The sequence below is a fragment of the Carcharodon carcharias genome, chromosome 6 (genome assembly GCF_017639515.1).
Source record: "Carcharodon carcharias isolate sCarCar2 chromosome 6, sCarCar2.pri, whole genome shotgun sequence".
Classification (NCBI taxonomy): Eukaryota; Metazoa; Chordata; class Chondrichthyes; order Lamniformes; family Lamnidae; genus Carcharodon; species Carcharodon carcharias.
This window is the reverse complement of record NC_054472.1, coordinates 83,306,854-83,334,346: the sequence shown is the minus strand read 5'-3', so window position 1 is coordinate 83,334,346 and position 27,493 is coordinate 83,306,854. Positions and strand designations below refer to the sequence as shown.

Here is a 27,493-nt window from a genome sequence, read left to right as displayed (position 1 = left end):
TGGGCACTGGGATTGATTTTGGGTAGGTTGTTACTGCGGGCACTGGGATTGATTTTGGGTAGGTTGTTACTGTGGGCACTGGGAGTGATTTTGGGTAGGTTGTTACTGTGGGCACTGGGATTGATTTTGGGTAGGTTGTTTCTGTGGGCACTGGGAGTGATTTTGGGTAGGTTGTTACTGTGGGCACTGGGAGTGATTTTGGGTAGATTGTTTCTGTGGGCACTGGGAGGGAGTTTGGGTAGGTTGTTACTGTGGGCACTGGGAGCAATTTATGATTGTTATTTTGGGCACTGGGATTGATGTTGGGTAGGTTGTTACCAAGGGCACTGAGTGATTTTGGGTAGGTTGTTACTGTGGGCACTGGGAGTGATTTATGATTGGTTGTTACTGTGAGCACTAGGATTGGTTTTGGGTAGGTTATTCCTGTGGGTACTGGGAGCAATTTTGGGTTTCTTGCTCCTGCAGGCAGTGAGAGGGAGTTTGGGTAGGTTGTTACTGCAGGCACTGGGAGCGATTTATGATTGGTTGTTACCATGGGCACTGGGATTGATTTTGGGTAGGTTGTTCCTGCGGGCTCTGAGTGATTTTGGGTAGGTTGTTACCGTGGGCAGTGAGAGCAATTTTGGGTCTCTTGCTCCTGCAGGCAGTGAGAGGGAGTTTGGGTAGGTTGTTACTGCAGGCACTGGGAGCGATTTATGATTGGTTGTTACTGTGGGCACCGGGATTGATTTATGATTGGTTGTTACTGTGGGCACTGGGATTGATATATGATTGGTTGTTACTGTGGGCACTGGGATTGATTTATGATTGGTTGTTACTGTGGGCACTGGGATTGATTTTGGATAGGTTGTTACCATGGGCACTGAGAGCAATTTTGAGTTGGTTGTTCCTGCAGGCACTGAGAGCGGGTTTGGGTTGGTTGGGTTGGCACTCACAGTAACATGCTGAGCATAAGAAGTACCCCTCACCATTGCTATGTCAGGGCATCATCAGCTACTTTCAGTTTTCAATTTTTAATTTCTAATTGATTTATATTTGTTGCTGGTAAATTGTGATTGGACGTTTGTGTCCTTACACTGCTACTTTAAGTTGTAAAAATCTAACCGCAGCCGTGGAGCATGTGGTGAAGGCTTTAGTGACTTAAAGGATTCTGCTCAGATCACTTGCTCCCAGTCATGGGTGCTATAGTTGCTCTTGTCCTGCAGCATGAGAGGAGAATGAGTAGAAGTAACACAGAGGAGGACAAGTCACTTGAAGAGGGAGGAGCTGGAATGAGATGGGCCCTCAGCAGGAGGCTACAACCACCCAGAGCTTTTAGGGAACATTTTTTTCTTTGTCAACCTCAGTGAGGAACAGTGTGCATGAGATATCTCTGTTTCACTAAAGAAGTGTTCATCAATATCTGCCACTTGTTGGCAGGCAGATGTGCAGCCTCAGAGTAGGGTATGGACAGAATTGCCAGTATCTATAAAGGTGACCATGGCAATAATATTTTTGTGTTGGCCTCCTTCAAGGCTAAAGCAGGTAATATTTCTGACAAGGTGCAGTTTTCCATCCACTATTGGCTGAAGGAGGTCACTGAGTCTCCACATGCAAAGCGAGCAGAATGCATTTCATTCTTCCCTGCCATAGAGAAGCAGGTGGAACTTCATCAGGATAGCAGACTTCCCCATGGTGGAGGGTGCTATTGACTGCAAACACATGTTTTATGGATGTTGCAGGTATATTCAGAGGTGTACTAGAACTTGAAGGAATTGCAATTCCATCAATGTTGAACAGTTATGTTACCATTCCATACTGACCACACAAGAGGTGAATGCCTGATTTTCTAGCAACAGTAATGATGGCCTTATTCCATACTATTCTCTAAATGTTGCTTACAGCTTGTTATATATGTTAGGAACTTACAATACAACTATAACTAACTATTTACATGGAAATAAAAGCAAAATACTGTGAATGCTGGAAATCTGAAATAAAAACAGAAAATGCTGGAAGAACACAGCAGGTCTAACAGCATCTGTGGAGAGAAAAGCAGAGTTAATGTTTCTAGTCCATATGACTTCTTCAGAGCTAAAGAGAAGTAAAAATGTGATGAAATTTATACTGTTTAGGGGGTTGGAGCAGGTGAAGCTGGATAGAAGGCCAGTGAAAGGAGAGATTGACAAAGATGTCATGAAAGAAGGACAAGGAGGTGTTAATGGTAGTGGTACTGGCTCAAGGAGGTAGCTGATGGTGGCATTAAGGTAAGAAAGAAGAATGTGATAATAGCAGGTCAAGGGTAAGCACTCTGGACAAAACAACATGAACAAGTGACGGATGGCCCTTGTGTGCTTTCGGGCTCAACATTGAATTCAACAGCTTCAAACCATGAATTATCTCCTCCATTCTCACCCCTTTTTTATCCCCTTTTTTCAATATTCATTTTTATTTTTAAATTGTTTTTAATCTACTTATTTTTATTTTCATTTTTATTCATTGTTTTATCTGCACCTTTTATCCTATTTTCAATCTTTTTCCCACCACTGTCTCCTCCCCCATCCCACTCCCACAAGGACCATCTGTCACTTGTTCATGTTGTTCTTTTCAGAGTGCTTACCCTTGTGCAGCTATTATCACATTCTGTTTTCTGACCTTAATGCCACCATCAGCCATCTTCTTTAGCCCATACCACAACCATTAACACCCTTTTGTCTTTTTGTTTATGACATCTTTGTCAATCTCTCCTTTGCCCCCACCTTCTATCCAGCTCCACCCCCTTAAACAGTATAAATTTCATCACATTTTTACTTCTCTTTTGCTCTGAAGAAGAGTTATACGAGCTCGAAACATTAGCTCTGTTTTAATCTCCACAGATGCTGTTAGACCTGCTGAGTTTTTCCAGCATTTTCTGTTTTTATTTGCATGGAACCTGTTCTAATAAGTAAAAGCTTAATGTCATCAACATAAAATGCAAAATAATTCTTCTAATGCATTTGTCTGAAGTCAATATTTTCCTAAACAAGGAAAAGTATTACAGTTACAGACAGGAGGGAATTTAATTTAAACAGCCCTGATTTCGCCTCTCACCATTTGTCCATAAACAGAAAGATGCTTTTTAAATCTTTTTTATTTCCCCCTTTATAAGTGGTGGCATATTTTCCCCAACAGCCTCAGTTTTGGAGTGATCCAATCCTCTATTAATATTGCCGTAACGAACTTGAGATAGGGTAGAACAGTAGATTAGTTTATTTTATGCACACTCAATATGAGAACCTCAGTACATTCACAGAATAAAAGAGGGATAAGGGAACTAAAGAGGTACAGGGCAAAGACCACAGATATAATCAGAATTATTGTTTCATAAGAGTCCAGAGACCAGAATCAGAAGTCCAATGGTGTATTCCTTCAGAGAGGTTAGCAGGCTTAAGTTGATACAGGGTGATCCACTTCTTCAGTAGTGCTGACATCCACGATGGGAGAAGCACATAGAGATTAGTTAGTCTTGTAGTAGGCACTGGTGCAGGACTTCAGACGTTCCAGTAGAAACAGTGTAGATTAATTTAAATATGGACAGAGATCTGGTTTTGCTGCTGTCCTGTTGATGGAAGATGGCAGACAGAGGCAGGCTGCTAGTCTGGAGTCCTGTTTCTCTTCTGAAGTTAAACTGCGACTGAAGATGGAATCTGAAAGCTATATAATCAAAGCAATTCAAACAGCTCAAGTCTTAGTTATGTGACATGGTGTTTTCAGGATGAGCCATTGAGCTAATGATGTACTTGAGGCCTGCTTGATAAAAGCCATTGCATTTTGAGCAGGTGACTATAGAACCATTAGCACAATGTTGGGCATGAGGAGTCACAAATAGCTCTGCTTTTGTCCAGTGATGGCAGAGGCAGATGTCTTGTCCACTAGTCTTTTGTATTGGCTCCGCACTCCTTCCTCCTCCCGGACTCTCCTCTCCCTGCACTCTTTCCTACCCCTGGACTCCTTCACCCCTCTGAACTCCTTCCCTTACACTTTCCACCCCTGTACACCTGCCTGCCAAATTGACGTCTTGTTCCCCATTACCCCTTCTCCCTCTAATCTCCCTCTGACACCTTTGTTCCCCCTCCCAACCTCACCCCCTGAGCAGCTTTTCCTCTCCCAGTTGGTCCTAGACCTTCTTCTCTCACTCCCCGGTACTTCTTCCTCTCCCATACACAGCTGGACTTTCCTCTCCATCCCCTCGACCACCATCCGTTGTAAGCAGACCCTCAATGGTGACTTTCTAACTTCTGTGAGCTGCTTTGTAGCAGAGCCACATCTGTGAGAATCCAGCCAGCATACCATTGATGTTCCTCCAGTGTGCTGTTGCTGTCAGGCTCCAGAATCTTCTGCTCCTCACATGCCCATGATGTGAGTCAACCCCTGGCAGTAAGTCCCGCCTTCTGCACATCACACTTGTCAAGACGTGTTCTGCACTGGCGTGCAATTATACTGACATGGGCAGATGATCTCCAGCATGGGGGGCAGGGGGTACGATTCCGGCGGGCTGGCCTTTTAATGATATGCAGATGTATTACAATGAAGTTCCCGATGTCCGATGCCGGGAAACACGGCCCCACCATTGACGGGCTGAATGGATGATCGCAAACTGGTTTCACAAAGTCGTGAAACCGATTTTTGGCCTTCTTGTCATATTATCCGCTCATGCCGCCGAGCATGCCTGACGACAGTGGGCATGGAAAATTCCGCCCCATAAATATTATTGCATAATTGCAACTGATATTGAAGGTGTACAGGAAATGGTCTGCAAACATGGGTGGAGTCGTCCCAGATTTGCACTAAGTGCGGTAGGGGCCCGCGCTGGCAGGTTTTCATGCCGTTTCATCCCATACCTGCCACATTATTTATGCATTCCCAGGAAACACCGTTCCCATGGTGGCTGGCCTCTCAATTGCCTGCCCGCCGTCACCTCACCGCTTCATCACACCAAGTGCCATATTTAAAGTCCAGCCGCATGCACCACTTCTCAGTGGTTCTGTCTCATGATTACTACAGAGAAGATGTCCACGAAAAGCAAAAAGACTGCAGCCCCCAGGTTTAATGACATGTCACTGGAATGCCATTCGGACGCCATGGAGACCCATTGTTATGTCCTGTACCCCTGTTCTGGCCAAAGGACGGGCAGCGGCATCATCAATCCAGCATGGCAGGCAGTGGCAGCGATGGTCAGTGCCAATGCTGCACAGAAGTGTTGGCCATTCAATGCAGATAGAGAATGAATGATCTCATCTGTGCAGCCAGGGTAAGGCAACCATCTCATCACTCTAAGCTCACACACTCAAGCCCATCACCCATTCACCGGCATCTCACTCACTGCCAGCTCAAGGGACATCACCACCCATTCTCACATACACCCTCACATGTCCATCTGGATTCATCTCCTCTGGAGACTGCCTCAAATCTCACCATCTTGAGGCCACTTGCATAGATTAATATGTGCCCCCATACATACCCTGGGATACCCTCCTTCCCCTCTCGTCCTGTAGCCTCTTCCCTTGTCTGAAGCCACTTTTCCCCCTTCCCCAAGCAAGATCTTGCCCTGCAGCCATTGAAAAGCCACCACATATTGTTGATCTAGTAGGTAGAGACCTACTTGTAAGCCCCCTAAAAGTGATGTGATGCTGTCTGTGAAGCCTGGCGCCGATGACTGCGAATGCTGACTGAAGCAAGGTAGGCAAACAAACCTTGAAGTCCCAAGAGAAGTGCAGCCCGCCAGGTGCAGGTCACTTATGTGCTGTTGTGAAACACGTTGGCATGTTTTCCTGCTGGCGAGGAGTGTGGTTGGGGGTGGGATGAGTCTGGCAGGCTGGACCATTGGCGGACTGAGCGGACAATCGCAAACTGATTTCACGTCGTCATGAAACTGATCGTGCCGTATTGTCCGCTCACGTTACCAAATACACCCGACGCCGGTGGGCACTGAGAATCCCGGCCTATGTCTTATGTTACAAGGTCATAACTTTAAGAAAATACAGGAGGAAGTAAATAATTTTAAGTATATTCATGGAGAATAATAGATATTTGAAGGAAATTACAGGTGACTATTCAGTCTTAAATGCTTTACCTCAGTCATGAGTGAATATATCGGTCCTAAATAAATAAGGAAGCTCCAAATTTACCTATTTGTGTTGCTCTACCATCACTTTCGCATTGATCTGAAGTGGTTTTTGAAGTGACAGCTATCTGTTAAGAGTTGAGTCAAAGATCTGATTGTTTCGACAATTCTGTTATGACAGCACTGCATAGCAGAATGCTTAGTCTAATAGTGGTCTGAAAGTTGGATGTACATCAGAAAGGGCATTAGCAATAATGACAGACAAATGTAAGATATCATAGGTTCAATAACACCATAAACAACCAACCTTAGGAGGAAATGTTTTCAATCAAATAAAGAATCATGCTATATACATTGGAATATTATCAGAAAATATTTGCAAAATGCCTCATATACAAATACAAAAGACCAGTTTTATAATTTATGAGTTAGCAGTGTTATCAGATGAGGTTTATGGTTCAGCCGTTAAAGGCTGACCTGAAAAGCACAAGTACCATCATTTCACAAATTGATTTTTATTAATTTAAACACACAATTCATGAGAAAGGTCTGTACATGTGTTTTGTAGACACAACACACTTTTTTTTCTTACAGTGAGGTCCAGGTGATCTTTTGATTTCCAGTCATTCTGATTGAAAAAAGCAAAATCATAAACCACAGTTATTTATTCTAGATCTTTATCTGCAAACATTCAGTTACCAAATAGTTAAATAGCTCACTGTGATCTTGATCTAGCAGCAGTACCCATTTAACAAATCCCCTCATGAAGAGGTAGATTTTTCGTACTAATAAACAATTTCTTGCAATTGCTGCAATGGATAGCTGTGTGGGACTTTATAAAGAAATAAGCCTATTAAGTACATGAGGTGTAAAGCATCAGAACTGAAATCCCTTTTACAGTGACTACGTAGCAGGGAAAGGCAAAGTGTCAGGGACTAGGGTTAGAATTTCATTTACAGTAAACAGGCCAAGCTTGTAGTCTTCTGCAGTAAGAAGTCCTGAAGCTTTACAAGATTCAAGGCCTATCAAAAGTTTCAATCAACAGCTAAATATGTTAACAATATTAACATTTTGGATGAAAAATGGACAGTACCAAAATGGATCATATCTAATTGTACATGAAAAATTCCAAAATGTTCTAACAGCTCCTGCTCCAAAAATTCTAAATTTTACTTTCCTAATGTATTTTCATATAAAAGAATGTAGACACTACAAGGTGTAAGTTTACAGTAAAGTAATCCTTATTCTCATTGGTAATAAAAGAAAACAGCTTTCATAATAAAAATATATACTGTACCATCCACATTATTTGTGTATGTAGACAGTAAAGAATTATTTTCTACTTTATCCAAGTAGAGTATTCCGTGCAGTTGTTTGCAGAAAAGATGGATGAAATTAATTTGGCGAAATGAGAAAGCTAGTGAAAAAAGGAGATAAATCTTGACACTTGACATCCAAGTTTTTGGTCTTAACAAAATAATCACAATAATTCTATTATCTACATATTTACCCAACAAAAAGTTCCACTTTAACACACCAACACTTTGATAAGACGCAGCACTGTTTTATGAGCGCACAATGCCTTGCTACACTTATACTTCACAAACAAGGCATTGCTACCTTTCATTTGCATTTGCCTTAACAATATGTAAAATAATTGCCTGATTACACATTTACACAAAATGACATTTTACTGTACATGATTGTCTTAGCAAACTCAATAGTTATCTTAAATTATAAGAAAACCATATTTTCTGTAAACTACTTTGTGACATGACAGAATCAAATGTGCTTCTTGTGTCTAATGGCAAAAATCTAATTTAAGTACCTTCATAAATGATGTTAACATAAAACAATCAGTTCATAAATAATAACAGAGTACCCTGGATATCAATGATCATGGAAGCAAACCTTCTCCACAAGTAAAATATGTTGTTAGCATTTGTCCAACTCAGCTTTCAGTGTAAGTTTTAAATTCATTATGGCAAAAATGTTTTTTTAAAACAGAAGCCTTAGACTGTTAATGCTTAAAGCACTATCCATAGCACTTATTCTGAGGACCATCTAAAGCCTGTTTGGTCAGCTTAGTAAGAGTTAAGCATCTCCTCGGATCCATTTTCTTCACAGGTTTGAACTCTTGTAGCAATTTAGAAGTAACAGGGCTGTTAAACATTATGATGGCTTTTCACTGTACAATCTTCACAGTCTTTCAAGCCATCAGCAGCTTTGCCAGAGATTCATTCGCCTCCACTGAAGATTGGTCAAGGGTTAAGGCAAATTGCAGCTGTATGTCAACACTTGGTACACATCACACAGTTTGGAGTCAGAAGCTGCCACAAGACACAGAAATATTGTAGTCCACAAATAGTGAGGGTGGAGATCCTACATTTCAAAGTACTGCTACAAGTACTCCAACTCCAGGGCATGATGTAGGGCCATAAGGTCAGAGTGGCTTGAGATCCTCCAGAATGGCATGGTGTGCTGCAAAACAACACAAACAGGAAATCTGAGAAGACCACATAACCTTTGCTCTGGCTAAACAATTAATTGTTCAACATGACAACTCTAAACAAGCCAAAGCATCAAAGACATAAATTGCGTTACATAGATTATTATTTGGTTTTTATAAAAATTCACACTATCCTTTCATCAAAATTGCTTTTGGTTTTCTATTTTAAAGGAGATTAAAATATTAAAGAAAACTGCTGAAGACAGCTGAAAAAGCACGCAGCAAGTACACATCATAAACATCCCTCAACTTTAACATGTTTGAACATTAAATCATGATTTCCATATTGTATTATATATCCAGTATGGTGAATGAAATTGATGCATATGATGCAGCTGACATGTGAATTAACATGGTCTTTTTACCTGAGAAAAGCAGCAAGTTATTGATTGAGATCCCATTTTAATTTCTGAACCTGGTTAGAAAGACTATTTTGCTATGATTGAAATTTACTACAGGAAGAGCCTTCCTCATTAAGCAAAGATGCCAATAGGTTACTACTTGCCACTATTCAGGCATCATAATGATGACAATCAGGTTCTGTTCACTATAAAAACAGATGCTTTCATTGTGGAAATACGACTCTCAGGTGAACTAGGAGACCTTGTCAAGAAATGACTTGAAATGTTTTCCTGGATCATTACCGTGTCTTATCAAAGGTAAATATTCTCAGAAGGAACGCATTCCAATCCCTAATGCCTATGCTGACCTAAGTAATGGCCTTTCCTTTGTTGGGTAAATTCCCTTTACTGTAGAGGCCGATGACTTTATTCACTAGCTATCATCTCAGAGTAGCGCATCAAGACAAATATTTAAAAATACCCTCATTAGACTTTTATATTGGGACTTAAAAAAAATACTTACTGCTTTAGGACTGTCAATTTGTTAGATTTGTTTCATTTTTGCTAAGGAGGTGATTTGACCTTGGAGGAAGTTTTGGTAAGTGAGATACATTGCAAGTTAATATGCCCCTCAGGGGTTTCTTTGTGGATTGGATATTATCTTGCCACGCCATATTTCTACCATCCACTGGTTAATGTATGGTTTTTGCTTCCCTCATTGTGGAGCAGATATGTGTTAAAAGAGTTACATTAGCTAGGTATTATTTTCTAAATTTTACTTTTAAAGTATATCTACTTCCCTATAGCAAACAGAAACTTAAACAACAGAATTATGGATGAGGTCAGGAGCACAAAATGTTACAAGATAATTTCTGCCTGGAAAGGTATGGAACTTTCAGTGGTAATTTTCATTGTTCCATCACTTGGGTTCCCACAGAAAGAACTTGTTGGAGCATGCTATTCATTCCTAATTCTGCCTGAGACCTTTCTTTTTGAAAGGTTAGAAATAGTAAATCTGCCCCCTCATTCTTTCACCTAGTAATTTTGAAGCTTTTCCAATCTTTATATCATTCACTGCAGTTTGAATTAAGTAAAGCTCCCTATTAGGTCAGGTCCCTGCCTGCTCCTTAATTGGCATTCTAAGTGATGTGGTTATTGTGAGGGAATTTGGTTTACATCAAAGTCTCTAAAAGCTGAACGGCCAAATCGTTTCATTGGGCACATATACATCAATCTCTTAGTTTCAACAACAAAGAAATATGCACTTTAAGAAAACTCAAAACACAATTATTTAAAGAAAAGCTAGCTGACAGATGAATACCTTTCTCCTTTTTATTGCATACCATGTACAAAAATTCCCTAACTTCAATGGCAGAGACGTATGTGCACTTTGAATACTTCATTCATTCTCAATTAAGTATGCTCAAATTACTCCAACCTATTGCATATACTAAACTGAAGCACTCCACGTTTGAATCTCTCCAATAAAGTTTCTGTCCCCGCCACAGCATTGTAACAGCACTTATCAAAGTCACAAATGACATTTTGGGCAGAATTTCGTTTCAGCGACACAGATCCCCCTATCGGTTGGAGAATCGCTGGGAGTTCCGATGCAATTTAAGTGTACTTAGGTATTAACTAGCCAGCATCGGGCCTCCCATGCTGTTAAGGCCCCCACAGGGCAGAAATCACATCCTTGACAGCTGCTGGCCAATCACCGGCAAATGCTCCGAGGTATACACAAATCATCTATGCTGGATCCCAGGAGACAGGTGACTGGGGCAGAATGGAGGTTACGGGGAGGGGGAAGGGGAATTAGATGCAAGGTCAGGGGAGTGATTTCCAGCAGCACCCCCACCCTTCCTGGTGCTGGGTCCCTTGATTGGGCACTGAATGCCTGTCAGGATTTGCCAGTTGGCCTTCAGGAACTCTGAAAGCTGCATGCAAGTCCTGTTAAATCCCTGAGCCACCGCTAAATTCTGGTGGGCAGAGGAATAATTGCCTTTAAGTGACTCCTAAATGAGTCTAATTGGCATCCTAACGCCAGGATTCCTGCATTGGGGCCCTTCCAGCTCCTGACTAGACAGGGGCAGTTTTCCTGATGCCGGAAACTGGACTCTGCTACTCACACCCAATTCTCCCAGTATCCCCTCCCATCATGCTCGCTCCGGTGGGCTCCACTAAATTCAACCCACTATGTGGCTGTGACCATGGCAAACGACCTCCTCATCCATCCCACCCCACGCCCCTAGCCTCTTTGACCTGCCTGCAAGCTTTGACATGGTTGATCACACCATCCTCCTCTGTTGTCCAGCTGGGTGCAACTGCTCTTGCCTGGTTCCATTCTACCTATCCAGTTGCAGCCTGAGAATCTGTGGATCCCTCCTATTTACCATCTACAATTTGTTCCTTGGCTTCTTCTGAAAAACCAACATCAGATTCCACATGAATCCGAACAACATCCAACTCTACCTCACTGCCATCCCCACAATCCTTTCATTGTCTCTGATATGTCACTGCTTGCCCTGACATCAGAAAATTCCTCCCATTAAATATTGAGAATAACAAAGTCATTGGGGGTAATTTCATCTGCCAAAAGTGTGTGGGTTAGGGTCAGGTGAGATGTAAAAATGTCTATAATTCCAAACCTCATCCCAACCTACTTCCAACTCATCCATATCTAAGTTTAACAGGGTGGGCAGCCAACCTCCTCCCTGGACCTGGTTTGCTCATTTAAATATTATAAAGAGGCTCACATTTAACCAGTTGTAAAGGTTTAATCACTGCCAGCTAAGTTTTCTGGGCCCCAGCATGCCTGGTAGCTCAAGGGGGGCAAGGACAGTTTTGGGGAAAAGCTAAGTGCCTTTACAGCACTGCTTGTAATCCAGGAGAAGTGCTTTTTCTCACCAAGGTTACCTGGCTTCCTTGGCATCAAAGTCCCCAAACCCCATCCATAGAGATGCCCCGGGTCAGGAATCAGGATCACACTAACACAGAAGAAAGTTCCTTATCCGTTTCTGTAGTTCCGACCTCCTCTGGGAACCAAGCCTGCCAATCATGCAGTTAATTAAAGATGCATGGTCTGGAGTTTTACCTGGACTTTTAGATTTCTTGACCAAAATCTTGCCATGTCACCATCAGGACAATTGTTTTGGTCCCCACCACAAACTCTGTTCCCTAGCCATTGAGTCTATCCCTCTTCCTGACCACTGTCTGAGGCTGAACCAGAATGTTTGCAACTATCATGTCCTTAATTACACCAAGGGCAGAATTTGCTTGCAGGCTTTAGGACCCTGCTGTCAGTCTCAAATGTCAGGGTCAGAAGCTTGGACTATCCATCCACAATCTGCTGTATGTCAGCAACAAATCTGCTTCTCTCATGTTCCTTTTGGGCTGTAACTTAAAACCTGATGATCTTAATCCTCAACTTTATTTTTTAAATTTTTTAAAGAATACCATGCTTTGCTTTCTGATAATTCTAAGTTGTGCATGATCAAGAATGAACATCAAGCTGCCTGCTGGTAAAAAGGGACAGCTGATCATTTATGACATACTATTTAGTGGGGAAAGCGTCATTCGGCTGTGATTTTCCTTGAATTGGCCAATTGGTGACCAGAGGGTGGGGTTCACTGTCCAATTAAGGGTGGCAGATGGCTTCTCGAATTTGGAGGGCCAATAGGAGACCCTCCAGCTCAGAAGTAGCAACAGATTGCCATTACAGGTAAGGAGGGGAGGTGACCAAAGATCGAGGAGCCCTATCACCAACTTCTTAAAATTAGAATCATCAGCCTAGCCAGTATTGTGGAGGCAGAGGGACACTTCACAGGTTGCCCTGTGGCTGCAGCTGTGACTAAGGAGACAGGGAGAGAGCCTCTAAGCCTTCCTGAAGTTCTTGCTCCTCCCAGCCTGCCGCCAGGAGGTCACCTCAGTCAGCCTTTGACAATAAGCCTTAAATTTACCTGCCGAGCTCCCACCCTGGCTCTAAATGACTTGGGGGCGAGATGGAGATGGAGAATTGGCACACCGACCAGCGGCACGAAATTCCCCATCCACCTGCATCCCTGCCCGCCCCCATCTGGACCTAAAAAATAATGCCCTAGTCCCATTCACCCATATGCTTGCTGACCTACATTTGCTCCTGATTAAGCATTGTTTCTATTATAAAATTCTCATCCTTGTTTTCAAATCCCTCCATGCACTCACCTCTCCCTATCCCTTTAATCTCCTCCAGGCCTGCATCTCCCTAGAGGTATCTGTGCTCTTCTGGCCTCTTGAGCATCTCTGATTTAAATTGTTCCATTATTGGCATCTATACCTTCAGTTGCCTGGACCATAAGCTCTGGAATTCCCTTCCTAAACCTCTCAGCCTCTCTAAATCTCCTTCTTCCTGAAATACGTCCGTCAAAACCTAACTCTTTGATCAAGTTTTTGATCATTTGCCCTAATATCACTTTATGTGCCTCAGTTTCAAATTTTGCTTTAGAACGGACTATGAAGCACCTTAGGATGTTATGTTACTCTAAAGGTGCTATATTGACACAAGTCTTTGTATTTGGCCCTGGACTGAGCTTCTGACACACACTGTCGATTACCAAGACCGTCTACTTTCATTTTTGTAACATTGCCCGTTTTCACCCCTTGTCTTGGTGCTGAAACCATCATGATCAACTAATCCAATCTACTCCTGGCTGGTTCCCCCACCTTGCATGCTCCCTGAACTTGAAGTTTCCCAAACTCTGCTTCCCATATCCTAACTAGCACAAAGTTCCATTTACCGATCACCCTATTTCCGCAGGCCTACATTGGCTGGTGGTCCGGCAACATTGTGATTTTAAAATTTTCATCCCTTTGAATCAAGTCACTTCATGGCCTCATCCCTCCCCCTTTGTCGGTAATCTTCTCCAAACCTACAACCCTCAGGTATACCTGTAGTTCTTCATTGCTGGCCTTTGTGCATCCCCAATTTTCATTGCTGCATCATTGGTGGCTGTGTCTTCAGCTGCCTAGGCTATGAGGTCAGGAATTCAGTCCCTAAACTTCTCGTTCCTTCTTTAAAATGTTCATTAAAACCTACCTCTTTAATTAAGCTTTTGATGACTTATGTGGCTTGATGTGAAATTTTGTTTTATAACACTCATGCAAAGTGGCTTGAGCCAATTTACTAAAGGAGCTATGTAAATATAGGATGCTCATGATTTTGTATATTATCACTGTAGTTAAGAACATATAAGGGATAATTTTCACTTTTGAGGCAAACGGAAAACTGGCATCTATGACCAAGTGAAAATTACCCCATAATGTACTGAAATCAACAGTTTTTTTTTACAGTCTAAACCCAAAGACTGGCTAATGCATGACTGGAGATAGCCTAAGCATTAGACTAAGAGGCGCTTGGATGCAGCATGCACTGGACCCTCGCAGAGATCGGATGCAGGTTTCCACTATTGAGGAACATGGATGCTTTTCCTTTGAACACTCCAAGTACTTGGATGCAGCTTCCTCATTATTCAGACAACAAGCCCAGAGACGCAAAGGTGCGGATAGATTTCAGGACTCTCAGCCAAGCCTCATTATGTATTCTTGGATAAGAGCCCAGGCAGCCACTAGAGTACCAAAACACCTAGCTCCAGGGCAAACATTGCTTGATTGATAGCTCTGACTCTCTGGTCTATGCTGCCAATTTCAAAATGTTTATCTACACAAGGTTAAGAGGTTATAAAGTGTTTGCTGTTTCTGATACTTTAAAGGGTCTGGATGATTGACAATTGTATTGGGCTGTAGTGAAAAGGAGTTATTTTTAAGGAAGTGGAAAGTTATCAATGAGTGACTGCTTTTAAAGTTTTTTTTTACACATTCTACTGTCACTTTGGGTTCATTACTTCTATACATTGTATAGTGGGTAAATGGGCATACAAGTGCCATAGCCTGGCATGGGGAACATGAGGGGCCATAGGGGTTGGGTGGGGTCATAGCTTCGCACGGGGACATAGGGGCCATAGTGGTTGTCTGGAGGGGGTGTGTAGCCTTGCATGGGGGACATGAGAGGCCAGAGGAGTTGTTTGGGGGAGCATGAGGAAGACCTTTTGAACTTAACTTTCAACAGGTCCCCTCATGCAGACTATGGTTCATAACACCTCTGAGGTGCTATGAACCACAAATCCTTGAAAAGCTGGCCTGACTCCATAAGAATTGCAGAGGATGAGGACACACCTATCCCTGGAATGGAGCTGGTCAGGTCAGGAGTGCATGGTGTCGGCTTTTGACCTGAACCAGCCTGCACCCTTAAAAAACACCCCCAAAAATGGGAAACCCTGAGAATGGGATCATGAATCCTAGAATCGGGACCCTCCCACCACTTTTAAAGGGCTCCCGAGTCATCTCAATTTGGTGAAAATCCACCGCATATACTCTAGTTGAGTGGAGTACCACTGTAGAAACACAAATTCACAGAATTATTTTGTAAAACACTCTAACATGCATTTTACTTACTCAACTTCTTTAGCAAACCCAGATATTATTTACAAGGCTATAATATTTTACATTTTCCTTTAGTTCCTTTTTATGTTCTGCAATGGTTCAAAAATCATCTTTATTTATTTTTACCTGATCTATCTAGGGCACAAAGCTGAGATGGAAGGAGTGCAAATTCCTCTCACATTTCACCCAATGTCACTCTAAATGCAAAGGGTTGGTACTTGGCCATAACATTCACGTGATGTATAGGATCAAAGGTACAACCAGGTTCTGCTGTTCAATATTTACCATGTGTTGGTGCTCCAGTCTACTGGGCCGTACACTGCTCCAGTCTTGTAAGAATTTAAAAACTTTTTTTGAAACACAAACTTGCTGTTATATTGTCAGTATTTTCTACTTTTACGTGGTCTTTCTTTTGTTCTTTTATGATTTATTTCTCACAAATTTTCCGTTCTCCTCCCCTGAACGCATTAATTCCTTACCAGGTTTGGTTCCACTGGCATTGCTTGTCTTCCTGCAGTATCTCATTCAAGAGCTCTTTCTTCATGGTTAGTCCATTTCATTTTGGGCAGTAGTGGGCAATGGGGCAAATCAGCAGCCTGTTTTGCATGCTACACAATTTTATTTTCCATTGACCTTGCTTTTTCCCATTTACATTTTGCACTATTACCCGGGACCAAAATGGCGGTTGAATTTCGGTGCCCTTTCCGCAAATGGCAATTAACGGTAGATAAATTGTAATTTTAAATTGATAGACTTTGTTATCCAATGGGATATGGGCCAAAGGTGGATATATGGAGTTAAGGTCACAGGTCCGCCATAATCTCACTGAATGGTGGAACAGGCTTGAGGAGCTAAATGGTCTGCTCCTGTGCGTATGAATTCTACCTTCTGACCATTGGCAGTTTATTTGACTTACAGGATATTACTGCTGAGCAAGATCTAGTCTTCATCTAATGCTCATACATTAGTACTTCCAGCAAGGGTTGTGGGGATGGTGGGGATCACTACGTAGTGATCAGCACCCAATGTTTCGAGCCCTAATCTGATTGTAGCGTCTGTGTTGCTGAATCAGATAGTTCGACACAAACTAGAAATTGAACTCGTGATTTTCCTGCATACCTCAGCTTACTATTGTGGAGCTATTGAAGAAATTATTGATTCTTTTTCACTTTCACTCATAGCTATTCATTCACCTAAAAGGTAACATATAGAATCATCAAAGCAGAGAAACAGGCCATTTGGTCCATCAAGTCCACCAATGTTTTTCTCTCCACATTAGCCACTTTGACTAATCTCCTGTATGATCCACATACCCTTTCATTGTCCATGCTTTAAGCAACTGTTTAATTCCTTTTAAAAAGCGCTCTGTTTCAGCAATTTTTTTTTGGAAAAGAATTCCATATTTTAATCACTCTCTGTCAAAGATTTTTTTTGACCATTGTTTAACTTCTTTTGCGTTCGCCATCTCATCAACAAAATGGAAATCACAGTCCCAGTGATAAAAGCCCTAATTTCTCAATTCTCCTTCCATACCAGTCACCCCTGATACTATTGAATCAAAGTTACACCCTTTCAATTACTGTTATATCCTTCCTATAATGAGTACTGTACTCCAGCTTTGGCCTAATTAAGGTCTTGTACAAATTCAACATTACCTAACTGCTTGTGTATTAAATACAGATATAAATATAATAGATACATGCCCATCCTTAATTATCTGTGAAGCTATAAAACCAAAGTCTTTCTGCTCCTCTACTTCCTTTTAACATTGTGCTATTTATTTCCTCAAATTATCTCATTCTTTACATTGAACTGCAACTTCCAACTATTTGCTCAATTTACCAAACCTCCTAAAATCTTTTACAGACACTGTCACTAACTGCCATGTCACCAAATCAGCATCATCAATAAGTTCTAATACTGTTCCCCAAATTCCTAAATCCAACTCATTTATGCTTATAGTAAATAAGCATAGCTCCAATGTAGATCCCTGTGGAACTTCACTTATCAAACCTTTTCAGTCTGAAAAATATACCTCTACCTTTTATGTTATAGCATCAAGACTAGGGCTTGGATTTTCGCTTGAGTTGGGAGCGCAGATTTGGGACATTTCCTGTCTCTGCAAACCCGACCCGGGAGAAAGTGGTCCGGAGGTCGGATTTTCATCCCGGAGTGGCAGGGTTCCCTGGGAGTCGGGCCTGGTGACACTGGATGATGCGGGGTGTGGAGGTGGGCTGGGTGGAAGGCCTGCCTCGGTGTACTGGCACTGTATCGAAGTTCTTAAAAAAAACAGAAAACCATAAAAAAGCCCTCCAGCCCATACCCCCACACACTTCCTATGCCCCATTCAAGCCAACCCATGCCACCTCCTGCCCTCCCATATCCTCCATGCCAACCCATACCCCTCTACCAACCTCCCATAGCCCTTATAGTCATTATGCCAATTTAATGCCAACCCACGTGCCATCTGCCCTCACTCTTACACCTGCCATGCAAACTCACCCAGTATCCACCATTGGCAGACCTCAGGATCCATGCTGAGATTAAATAAAATAAAGCTCCAAGTGTCTATTGCATTCTTTATTTTTAAAAAAACTCATTCATAAAAACCCATTTACTACATTTACATCCCTTCAACTATGTTATCCCTCATTACAACAAACATTTCATTCAATTAAATAATCCCTTATAAAAACAAGCAGTGGAGGTCATAGTTCATAAGAGTCCATAACCACTTGGAGCTGTTAAACTGTGAAATAGCAGCTACCCTATTGTGACAATGGACTGTTGTGAAATCAGTTATGTAGCACTAATCCATAACCGGTAGCCCTAGGGCTTATGTCAACTGACAGAGTGAAATAGCAACCAATCATTTTTTTAACACTCCAGACAGTTTTTGCAAAAAGTTAGAGGGCAGGAGTTTTAAACGCCTTGACATCTTGATAGTTCCCTTTGTCGGTTCATTTTGACACTTTCGACAGTTGTTTTTGACAGTTCCTCTTGACACTTTTGACAGTTCCAATTACTTTATGCACATTTACGCCTAATTTTAGAAATCTCAGAGGGCTCATGACCTCTCCGAAAGGGCACTTGACCTCCATCAAAAAGCACCTGACCTCTCCCAAAGATGTCCTGGGAGCATATCAAAGGGGTACCTTACCTCTCCAAAAGGGCTGCCTGGCTATCCAAACGAATCCACAAAGTTCAGACCTGCTCTTAACACATCTAATCTGCGCATACTGGGTTTCAGACACCTACCTCACCAAAATCAAACGAGTGGAAGTAGCTGCTGATTTCTGTGGCCAGCTGTCACTGCAAAATGCATACGTATGAATCCCAACTTGGGCCTAATCATGCCCTTGTGAAAATGGGAGGAGCCATGTTCAGGGACAGGACTTCCAGATTCTGGCCTCTTATGTATTTTCACAAAGATGGAGAGGCGCTCCGTTGTTGTAAAAATGCAAGCCTGGGATTTTATATAGTGAGGTGAAGAAATTATTTTTGGAGTAATATTGTTATCTATTATGATTGCAAATTGTTCCAGATTTTATTAGTTGCTGCCTGCAATCTTTGAGATGTTGGGTGGAATTTTCCGTGCATGCTGGCACCGGGCGTGTTAGGTGGTGTGAGTGGACAATATGGCGCGAACAGTTTCACGACAGCGTGAAACCAGTTTGCGATTGTTCGTTCAGCCCACTGATGGTGGGCCACGTTTCCCACCGTCGAATGTCGGGAACCTCTTTGTAATACATCAGCATATAATTATCAGGCCAGGCACCAGAATTGTTCTCCCCCTGCTGGATTGTTTGTGCATATTGGTGGGAAAGCATGCCAACGTGTTTCACAACAGCACATAAAAGGCATGCACTTGGCGGTTTGTACTTTGAGGGGAGCTCAGAGGTGAGTACACGGTAACGTTGCGCAGCGCTTGCCAGGGTCACCTGTTGGACTTCAAGCTTGAGGGGCATCGGGATTAAGGGCAGACCAGCCGTTGAGGCAACCTATGGGGGCAGTGGCAGGAGGCGGGGGGGGGGGGGGAAGCAAGGGCAGCCCAGCTGTTCAATATAGCACATGAGCATTTGGGGTGGGGGCTAGGGTGGGTGAGGGAAATGGCCACACATTAGGGAAACCTGTATAAAGTGACCATTCCTCTGAAACTGAGACAGTTCAACTGCAGCCACATTGATATGATTGGAGTCTGGCTTTTAGCTTATCTGTCCACTCAAGCAATGCAGAGGCATCAAAGTGCCACCAAGTGCTCCAAAGCTTTTCACAACATGCAGTCCAACGGGCAAAGCTTCCGCCATTCGGTCGAGTAGAGTAGGGCAGAGGTGGTGGGGTTTCAGGCAGCCATACAGCGCATTAATCTCTGGCTATCCAAGTGGTGGTCAGCACTCTCTGGAAAGCGTTAAGGGGCCGTAACACTTTACCAGGACAGGTTCTTAGTACACCCATGCTAACCATGTGTATCTCTCTTGCATCCTGCAGGAGTACAACATCAGGATCATGGAGTCTGGTGAACTAGCTGTATGCCTGATGGCCTACAGAGCATGAAGATGACAGAGGAGAGAGCGACTGAGGCTCCTGGCTATGCAGAGGCAGAAGCAGCAACCTCAGGAAGGAGGAGTGGCTGGGGCTCCCGCACACGCTGCCCAAGAGCCAGTGAGCCGACGCAGGCCAGTGTCTAGCGATATCCAGGGTCTATAGACACCGCCTTTCATTCCTGCAGATGACCGAGAACTAGTGTCACTGAAAGCTGCACATGTCTAGGGAACTGGTCGGTCACATGCCAGTTATTGCAGCATTTGGCACCACAGGGACATGGAGGGCGTTCACTGCCAGTGGCCGTGAAAGTGACCACGACACTCAATTTCATGTGAGTGGCTCCTTTCAGGGCTCCATGAGTGACCTCTGTGGGATCTCACAAGCTGCCACCCACAAATACATCCATGAGGTCACACATGTCATCTTTGCAAGGGCCCACATCTTTGTGCATTTCGCTGGTACCAGGACAGCCAGGGTGCAAGAGCAATTGGATTCGCCTAGATCTTGAGTTTCCCACAGGTGCAGGGTGCAACTGACTGCACTCATGTGGCGCTCAGATCTCCATCGCAACACAGAAGCTTTTTCCCAGGGTGGAAGAGTCAATTACTAGGGGACATAGATTTAAGCTGAGAGGAGAAAACTATAGAGGAGATGTGTGGGGCAAGTTTTTTACGCAGAGGGTAGTGAGTGTCTGGAATTCGCTGCCAGAGGAGGTGGTGGAAGAAGGTACAATAGTGGTGTTTAAGAGGCAGCTTGACAAATACATGAATAGGATGGGAATAGAGGGATACGGACCCCGGAAGTGCAAAATGTTTTAGTTGACGGGCAATATGATCGGTGCAGGCTTGGAGGGCCGAAGGGCCTGTTCCTGTGCTGTACCTTTCTTTGTTCGTTGTTCTCCTGGTTCTTTGTTCACATGGTCAACTACATCAACCACCAGGAGCTCCACTCGCTGAATGTGCAGCTGGTGTGCGACCACCAGAAACCCATCCTGCAGGTGCGCGCACAGTTTCCATGGAGTGTGCTAGATGCCTACATCCTCACAGATCCCCGATGTCTTCCCAGGTTCACAGAGGCTGCAGGGTTGGCTCCTTGGGGAAAAGGGCTACCCACAGAGGTCGTGGCTGATGACACCTGTGCAGTGGCCTCAGACTGCAGCAGAGTGAAAGTATAACAAGGCTCATGCTGCAACTCGCAACATGGTGGAGCAAGTCCTCGGGAAGCTGAAAATGAGGTTCCGGTGCCTGGACCGGTTTGGTGGAGCCCCGCAATACAGTCCGCAGAGGGTGTTACGCATCGTTGTTGTCTGCTGCACCCTTTACAACCTGGCACTCCAATGGGGAGATGAGCTGGCTGAGGAGGAGATGGAAGAGCTGCACGTATCCTCCGACGAAGACGCCAATGGGAATGAGGGTGAGGAGGTCATCGAACGCGACGATGATGGCAGTGAGGCCCTCGCACTGGTTAAACGAGGCAGGCGCACTTAGGAGGCCCTCATAGCTGCTAGATTTGTGGAGGATGATGACGTCATGCAGTGAGGTGATCCCACGGTTCCTCACATCACATTTGTGAATGTTTGACTCCAGTCTAGCTTATGGAAGCGCGAATACCGTCTGTGAGAATGCTCCTGACATGGAGATGAAGTGGAGGCCCTAACAGTCGCTCGAATGCAGGAGGATGATGATGACATGCAGTGAGGCCACTCCATAAATCTTCACATAGCCTCTGAGAATGTCTGACTCCTGTCTGGCCGAGGGCAGCTCACTTGTGCTCTGTGATCAGGGTCCTATCATAGAGATGCAGCCATGAAACTTTAGAAGTATCTGACCTTTTGTCCGCCTTCAGCTCCTGAGCCCTTCAGGGGGACAGTGTCACTGGTCACAGATACTGAAGAGGTCATAAGATCATAAGACATCGGAGCAGAAATTAGGCCATTCGGCCCATCGAGTCTGCTCTGCCATTCAATCATGGCTGATAAGTTTCTCAACCCCATTCTCCCGCCTTTTCCCTGTAACCTTTGATCTCTTTAACAATCAAGAACCTATCTATCTCGGTCTTAAGTACACTCAATGACCTGGCCTCCACAGCCTTCTGTGGCAATGAATTCCATAGATTCACCACTCTCTGGCTAAAGAAGTTTCTCCTCATCTCTGTTCTGAAAGGTCTTCGCTTTACTCTGAGGCTGTGTCCTCGGGCCCTAGTCTCTCCTACTAACGGAAACATCTTCCCCACACCCACTCTATCCAGGCCTTTCAGTTTTCTGTAAGTTTCAATCAGATTCGCCCTCATCCTTCTAAACTCCATCGAGTATAGACCCAGAGTCCTCAACCGTTCCTCATATGTTAAGCCTTTCATTCCTGGGATCGTTCTCGTGAACCTCCTCTGGACCCTCTCCAGGGCCAGCACATCCTTCCTGAGATACAGGGCCCAAAATTGCGCACAATATTCTGAATGTGGTCTGACTAGAACCTTATAAAGCCTCAGTGGCACATCCCTGCTTTTATATTCTAGTCCTCTCGAAATAAACGCCAACATTGCATTTGCCTTCCTAACTACTGATTCAACCTGCAAGTTAACCTTAAGAGAATCCTGGACTAGGACTTCCAAGTCCCTATACACTCCAGATTTCTGAATTCTCTCCCCATTTAGAAAATAGTCTATGCCTCTATTCTTCCTAACAAAGTGCATGACCTCACACTTTCCCACGTTGTATTCCAACTGCCATTTCTTTGCCCATTCTCCTAACCTGTCCAAATCCTTCTGCAGCCTCCCCGCCTCCTCAATACTACCTGTCCCTCCACCTATCTTTGTATCACCTGCAAATTTAGCCAGGATGCCCTCAATTCCTTCCTCTAGATCATTAATGTATAAAGTGAAAAGTTGTGGTCCCAACGCTGACTCCTGCAGAACTCCACTAGTCACTGGCCACCATCCTGAGAAGGACCCTCTTATTCCCACTCTCTGCCTCCTGCCAGACAGCCAATCTTCTATCCATGCTAGTACCTTGCCTCTAACACATGGGCTCTTATCTTACTGAGCAGCCTCGTGTGCGGCACCTTGTCAAAGGTCTTCTGGAAGTCCAAGTAGATAACATCCATTGGCTCTCCTTTGTCTAATCTACTCGTTACCTCCTCAAAGAATTCTAACAGATTTGTCAGGCACGACCTCCCCTTGATGAAATCATGCTAACTTTGCCCTATTTTGCCATGCACTTCCAAGTATTCTGAAATCTCATCCTTAATAATGGACTCTAATGGGGCCAGCCCCTCCTTAAAGGTGCTGAGAGCACAATGAGAGGATGAGAGAACTCTGTGGCACCTGCCCACTACATTCTGGCAGCAATGACAAGCACCGCCAAGGTGCAGGCAGTAATGTTTCCAGGGAGTGAGAGGTTGGACCATCACTTTGTTCTGAAAGCTGCACAAAGCACACGGAATAGGCCCTTGACTGAGACATCTGCCTTTCTTCTTGTGCAGAAAGATTTCACATCTGAGTGACAAGAACACTGCTCATCAGAAAATGAGCCATAGGCAGGGAGACATTCTTGGGAGCTTATTGACAATAGTGAACAATATGTACAAGTGATTAACACCAGTCCCCAGGCTGTGCAACGAATTCTCCTTAACTTTCCCAACCCTGCTGCTACGTCTTGCTGCTCCCTGGAGAACCACAGCAGAGGTGGAGGCAGTCTGCTGACTGTGACGCCCTGTCTGCGATGACTCTGGTGGGCATCCTCTGGAGGGCCCAGACTTGGAAGGCCCCGGCCTGCTGTCAGGGTCCTGCTGTGTGGCAGTGGCAACTTCCTCGGCCTGTGAAGCTGGAACTGCTGCGGTCACAGGAAGAGGGGAGTCGGTTAGGTCGGACATTCTCGGAGTCACCTGGATGGATGGGCCTGGAAGGTGTACCTGCTGATCCTCCTCCCTATGTGTGCCTGAGAACCCCTGGCTGACTCCATGAGGGGAAGGGGTAGCTGGAGTGAGATTGAGCTGCCCGGTACCCCTCTCGCGAATACACGGTTGGAGGCCAACTATGGCTTCAGCGACAGAGTTGAGCCATTTGGTAGAGCAGGCCGACCTCACTGTCAGCATAGGACCAGTCCAGGCCCTCGCCGGCCAGCTGGATGGCTCTGTTTTCAAAGTCCATGAGGATCTTGATTTCGGGCATTTCACCACTGGTCTGAGACCTCTCCCTCTTGTTGTGTGCCAGCTTGTCCTGCATAAATACAGATGGAAAAGCGTAAGTAGGACACTAGCCAGGCCAGATGATTAGTATGCCTGGCCTGAGTGGGTGGTGAGTGACTCCATGGATGGGATGAGGGCAATAAAGGTGTGTGAGAGAGTGAATGGTGATGTCCCTTGAACCGGGAGTGAATGAGGGCCCTGTAGATGTGTGATAGGTTTGTGAGCGTGTGAGTTGAGAGTAATGAGCAGAGTGACTGAACCTGGCAGAACAGAGGAGATCATTCATCTCAGTGGCATTGGGTGGCTGTCCTTTTTGAAAGGGTGTTGGCGCTGACCACCACTGCCACTGCCTCCCAAGCCAGATTAGTGCTGTTGCTGCCCATTCTGTAGCCAGAGTGGGGGTAGAGCAAATCCCAGTGGGCCTCCACGGCACCCAAAAGGTACTCGAGGGACGCGTCGTTGAACCTTGGGGCTGCCGTTTTCTTCAGTTTCAGGGCCATGTCTTCCATGCAGCAGTGATGGTCTGGAAGCACTGAGATTTGTGCTAGCGGCTGAACTTTAAATATGGCACCTGGTGTGATGCAGCAGCGGGGTGATGGCGGGTGGGTGAATGACAGCCCGCCCTCCTTGAATGTGGTGTGTTTTCTGCGAGTGCATAAATAATGTGGTGGGTTTGGGATGATATGGCATGAAAACCCACCATTGCGACATGCAGGTAAAACGTCATTTTATTCGCCCGCTACCGCACTTGGTGCAAATCTGGGAAAATTCTATCTGTTAAAACTGATTGTATCCCTACCTGAATTGCTTTCCATAGTACAACATGGATGCATACTGTAATACTAGCTTGGAAGCAATTTTCTTTTGGTTAACAGACTCTGCTTAAGAAACTTACACATAAGTACTAACACATTAGTAAAGAGGGCATAAATTTTTTTTGATCATTTACCTTTTTAGATGCCTGTTCTTCTTCTACACCGTCTCCCACAACAACATACACTACTTTTCTGCCAAACCTTTGAATTATTCGTTCAAAGCAGCTTTCCTTTCCTAAAGTAAAGAATGTAAATTGTTAACTTAAAATAACTTAATTGTTTTCCTATTACACCAAAGTTAAATACTTTGCTTAACTGCAGCATAATGGCTCAGCAGGTTGCAGCTCTAACATGCTGTGCCACACAGTAAAAAATGCAGGCTTTTGCTTGAAATTCCTTGCATAAACTGCCAATATCAGCTATGCCATCAAAGAGAAGCAGAGTGCAGGCAAGGCATTTATCAACATAGAGAGAGAGGGGGGTGAGAGAGAGAGAGCACTTTCTAGTAACCAGTCATACAACAGCATTGGCAAACATGTGGAAGCAAATTATTCAGTTCTTCTTACCTGGGATAATGGATGATATAGGAGGCAATAGATGAGTAGATAAAAAAGATTTTTTTTAACGAAACCAAAAATAGTTTATAAGTAGACTGTCACATAAAATAAAGTAATTGACACTGCATTATCATGAAATTAAATAAAAACTCTAAATGAGCTCAATTCAATATTTTCAAAGAAATGCAAGAGCTTTATACTATTCATGTGGCAAGAAGCAAAGGTTAATGTTTATTAGGTATTTTTCTGTTCCATGATATATAATCAGTGATTTAGAATTAAATTTGGGGACATGATTAAGAAGTTTGGAGGTGATACAAAAATTGACCATAGTGATAGTGAGGAAGAAAGATGCAGACTGCAGGAAGGTATCAATGGGCTGGTCAATTGGACAGAAAAGTGGCAAAGTGGTGGGTGAATGGAACTTACTGCCTGAAAGGATGGTAGAGGTAGAACTTTCATCACATTTAAAAACTATTGTATATGCCTTGAAGCGCTGTAACCTACAAAGCTACAGATGAAGAGTTGGAAAATGGGACTAGGCTGGATAGCTCTTTTCTGTCAGCACAGACACGATGGGCCAAGTAGCCTCCTTCTGTGCTGTAAATTTCTATGGTTTTCTGATCCTATATCAATTGTTAGACCATATATTTCAAAACCATGAATCATATAACAATTAACTGCAGTTCATTCTGTCTCATAAAAAAGCTTTTCTTACAAATACTGCCAGAGTTTAACATTAAAGATAATGGGGGAATAAATTTAGTAAATGAACCTTGAAAAGTGCCAAATACACTTGGACTAGAGATGAAGAGAGTTACTTATGTTATTTTCTGCATTTTCTGATACGGTATTACTCACCTATTTTTGTTGCACTGTACACGTTTTCAATTGGAAAAACAATTCCTAATCCATACAGCAAGACTTTGGCAAGAGCAGGTATCAATTGTGTCGTTGTTACTAAAATATTTATACAATTTGACCTGAAAGATATCATAGTAATAGCATTACTAAAGGTTACATTATAAAACTTGAAGATGCATCTGTTGTAAAATCAAGTAAAATGAATTCTACCATTTTGTTACAAGGCAAATACCATAAATTGTGTTATAGTATTACCCTTTTTTATATAAATGCAGTGATCTGCACTTCTTGTGATAAAAAAACTTCAATACTACATTATATTAAATAAGTTAGCTTTTAGACAAAATTTATATTTTGCTAAACTATTACAGCAAAAAGCAAGTACTCACATTGACACAACCAATGTACAATTAGAATTATATAAGAAGAATGAACAAAAAAGTGAATCCAACATTTGATTTTAACAGGGAGGCTTCTTTATTTACCAACACACTAAGAGGGGTGATGGTTAGGGTTGGAGTGATGGCTTGGGGTTGGATGTCTGATTGCATGTGGAAAATGCTGAAGTCTGGGTTTCCCCACATGTTGTGAAGTTAAATTTTTGGCTCTGACAGATTTCCTGCCTGAGGTCAGCCTGTTTGATAGGCTTGGTTTCCAGTCAGATAGGGGGCACTCCAAAGGAGGCCGCATAAGCTGGTAGGGCTGATCCACGATCCTGAGCTAGGGGGTGGGGGGTGGGAGAAGATGTGGGGGTTGAAGAGTGAATGATCTAGAGATCTGATCCCAAGGGACCAACCATCGACCTTGGAGGGATTTGGTGTTGACAAGTCCTTCAATCCCAATCCCAGAAATATCTGATCCCAAAAAGGAAGGTTTGTATGGGAGAGTATGTCTGATGGCGGAAGAGGTTGACATGCTGGGAGGAAGACTCCTGTTCCTTCTGACCCACAAGGAGTGCTGTGAAGGTAATTTTCTTCTCCGAGGCTGTCCTCAACCTGCAGCAGCTGCTGAATTTTCCGAGGCTCAGTAAACACAGCCAGCCACAGACGAATCTGCAAATCAGGTTAAATCCAAGGCTTCCAGTCTCGCTAACATATTTAAAATGTCATGCCGCCTGGGAGC

The 27,493-nt window shown here is 43.6% G+C and overlaps 1 protein-coding gene across 1 annotated transcript in view; it reads right to left on the bottom strand.

The window, feature by feature from the left end:
- Positions 1–6,420: 6,420 nt before the first annotated feature.
- Positions 6,421–27,493, bottom strand: part of eya1 (EYA transcriptional coactivator and phosphatase 1) — a 238,579-nt gene continuing 217,506 nt past the window's right edge. The window contains exons 16-18 of the mRNA XM_041190565.1: positions 26,369–26,490; positions 25,085–25,185; positions 6,421–8,563 (exon numbers count right to left, since the gene is read on the bottom strand). Coding sequence (XP_041046499.1) covers positions 8,483–8,563; positions 25,085–25,185; positions 26,369–26,490 — 304 coding nt within the window. The 3' untranslated portion in view covers positions 6,421–8,482. The remainder of the gene's footprint in view (positions 8,564–25,084; positions 25,186–26,368; positions 26,491–27,493) is intronic.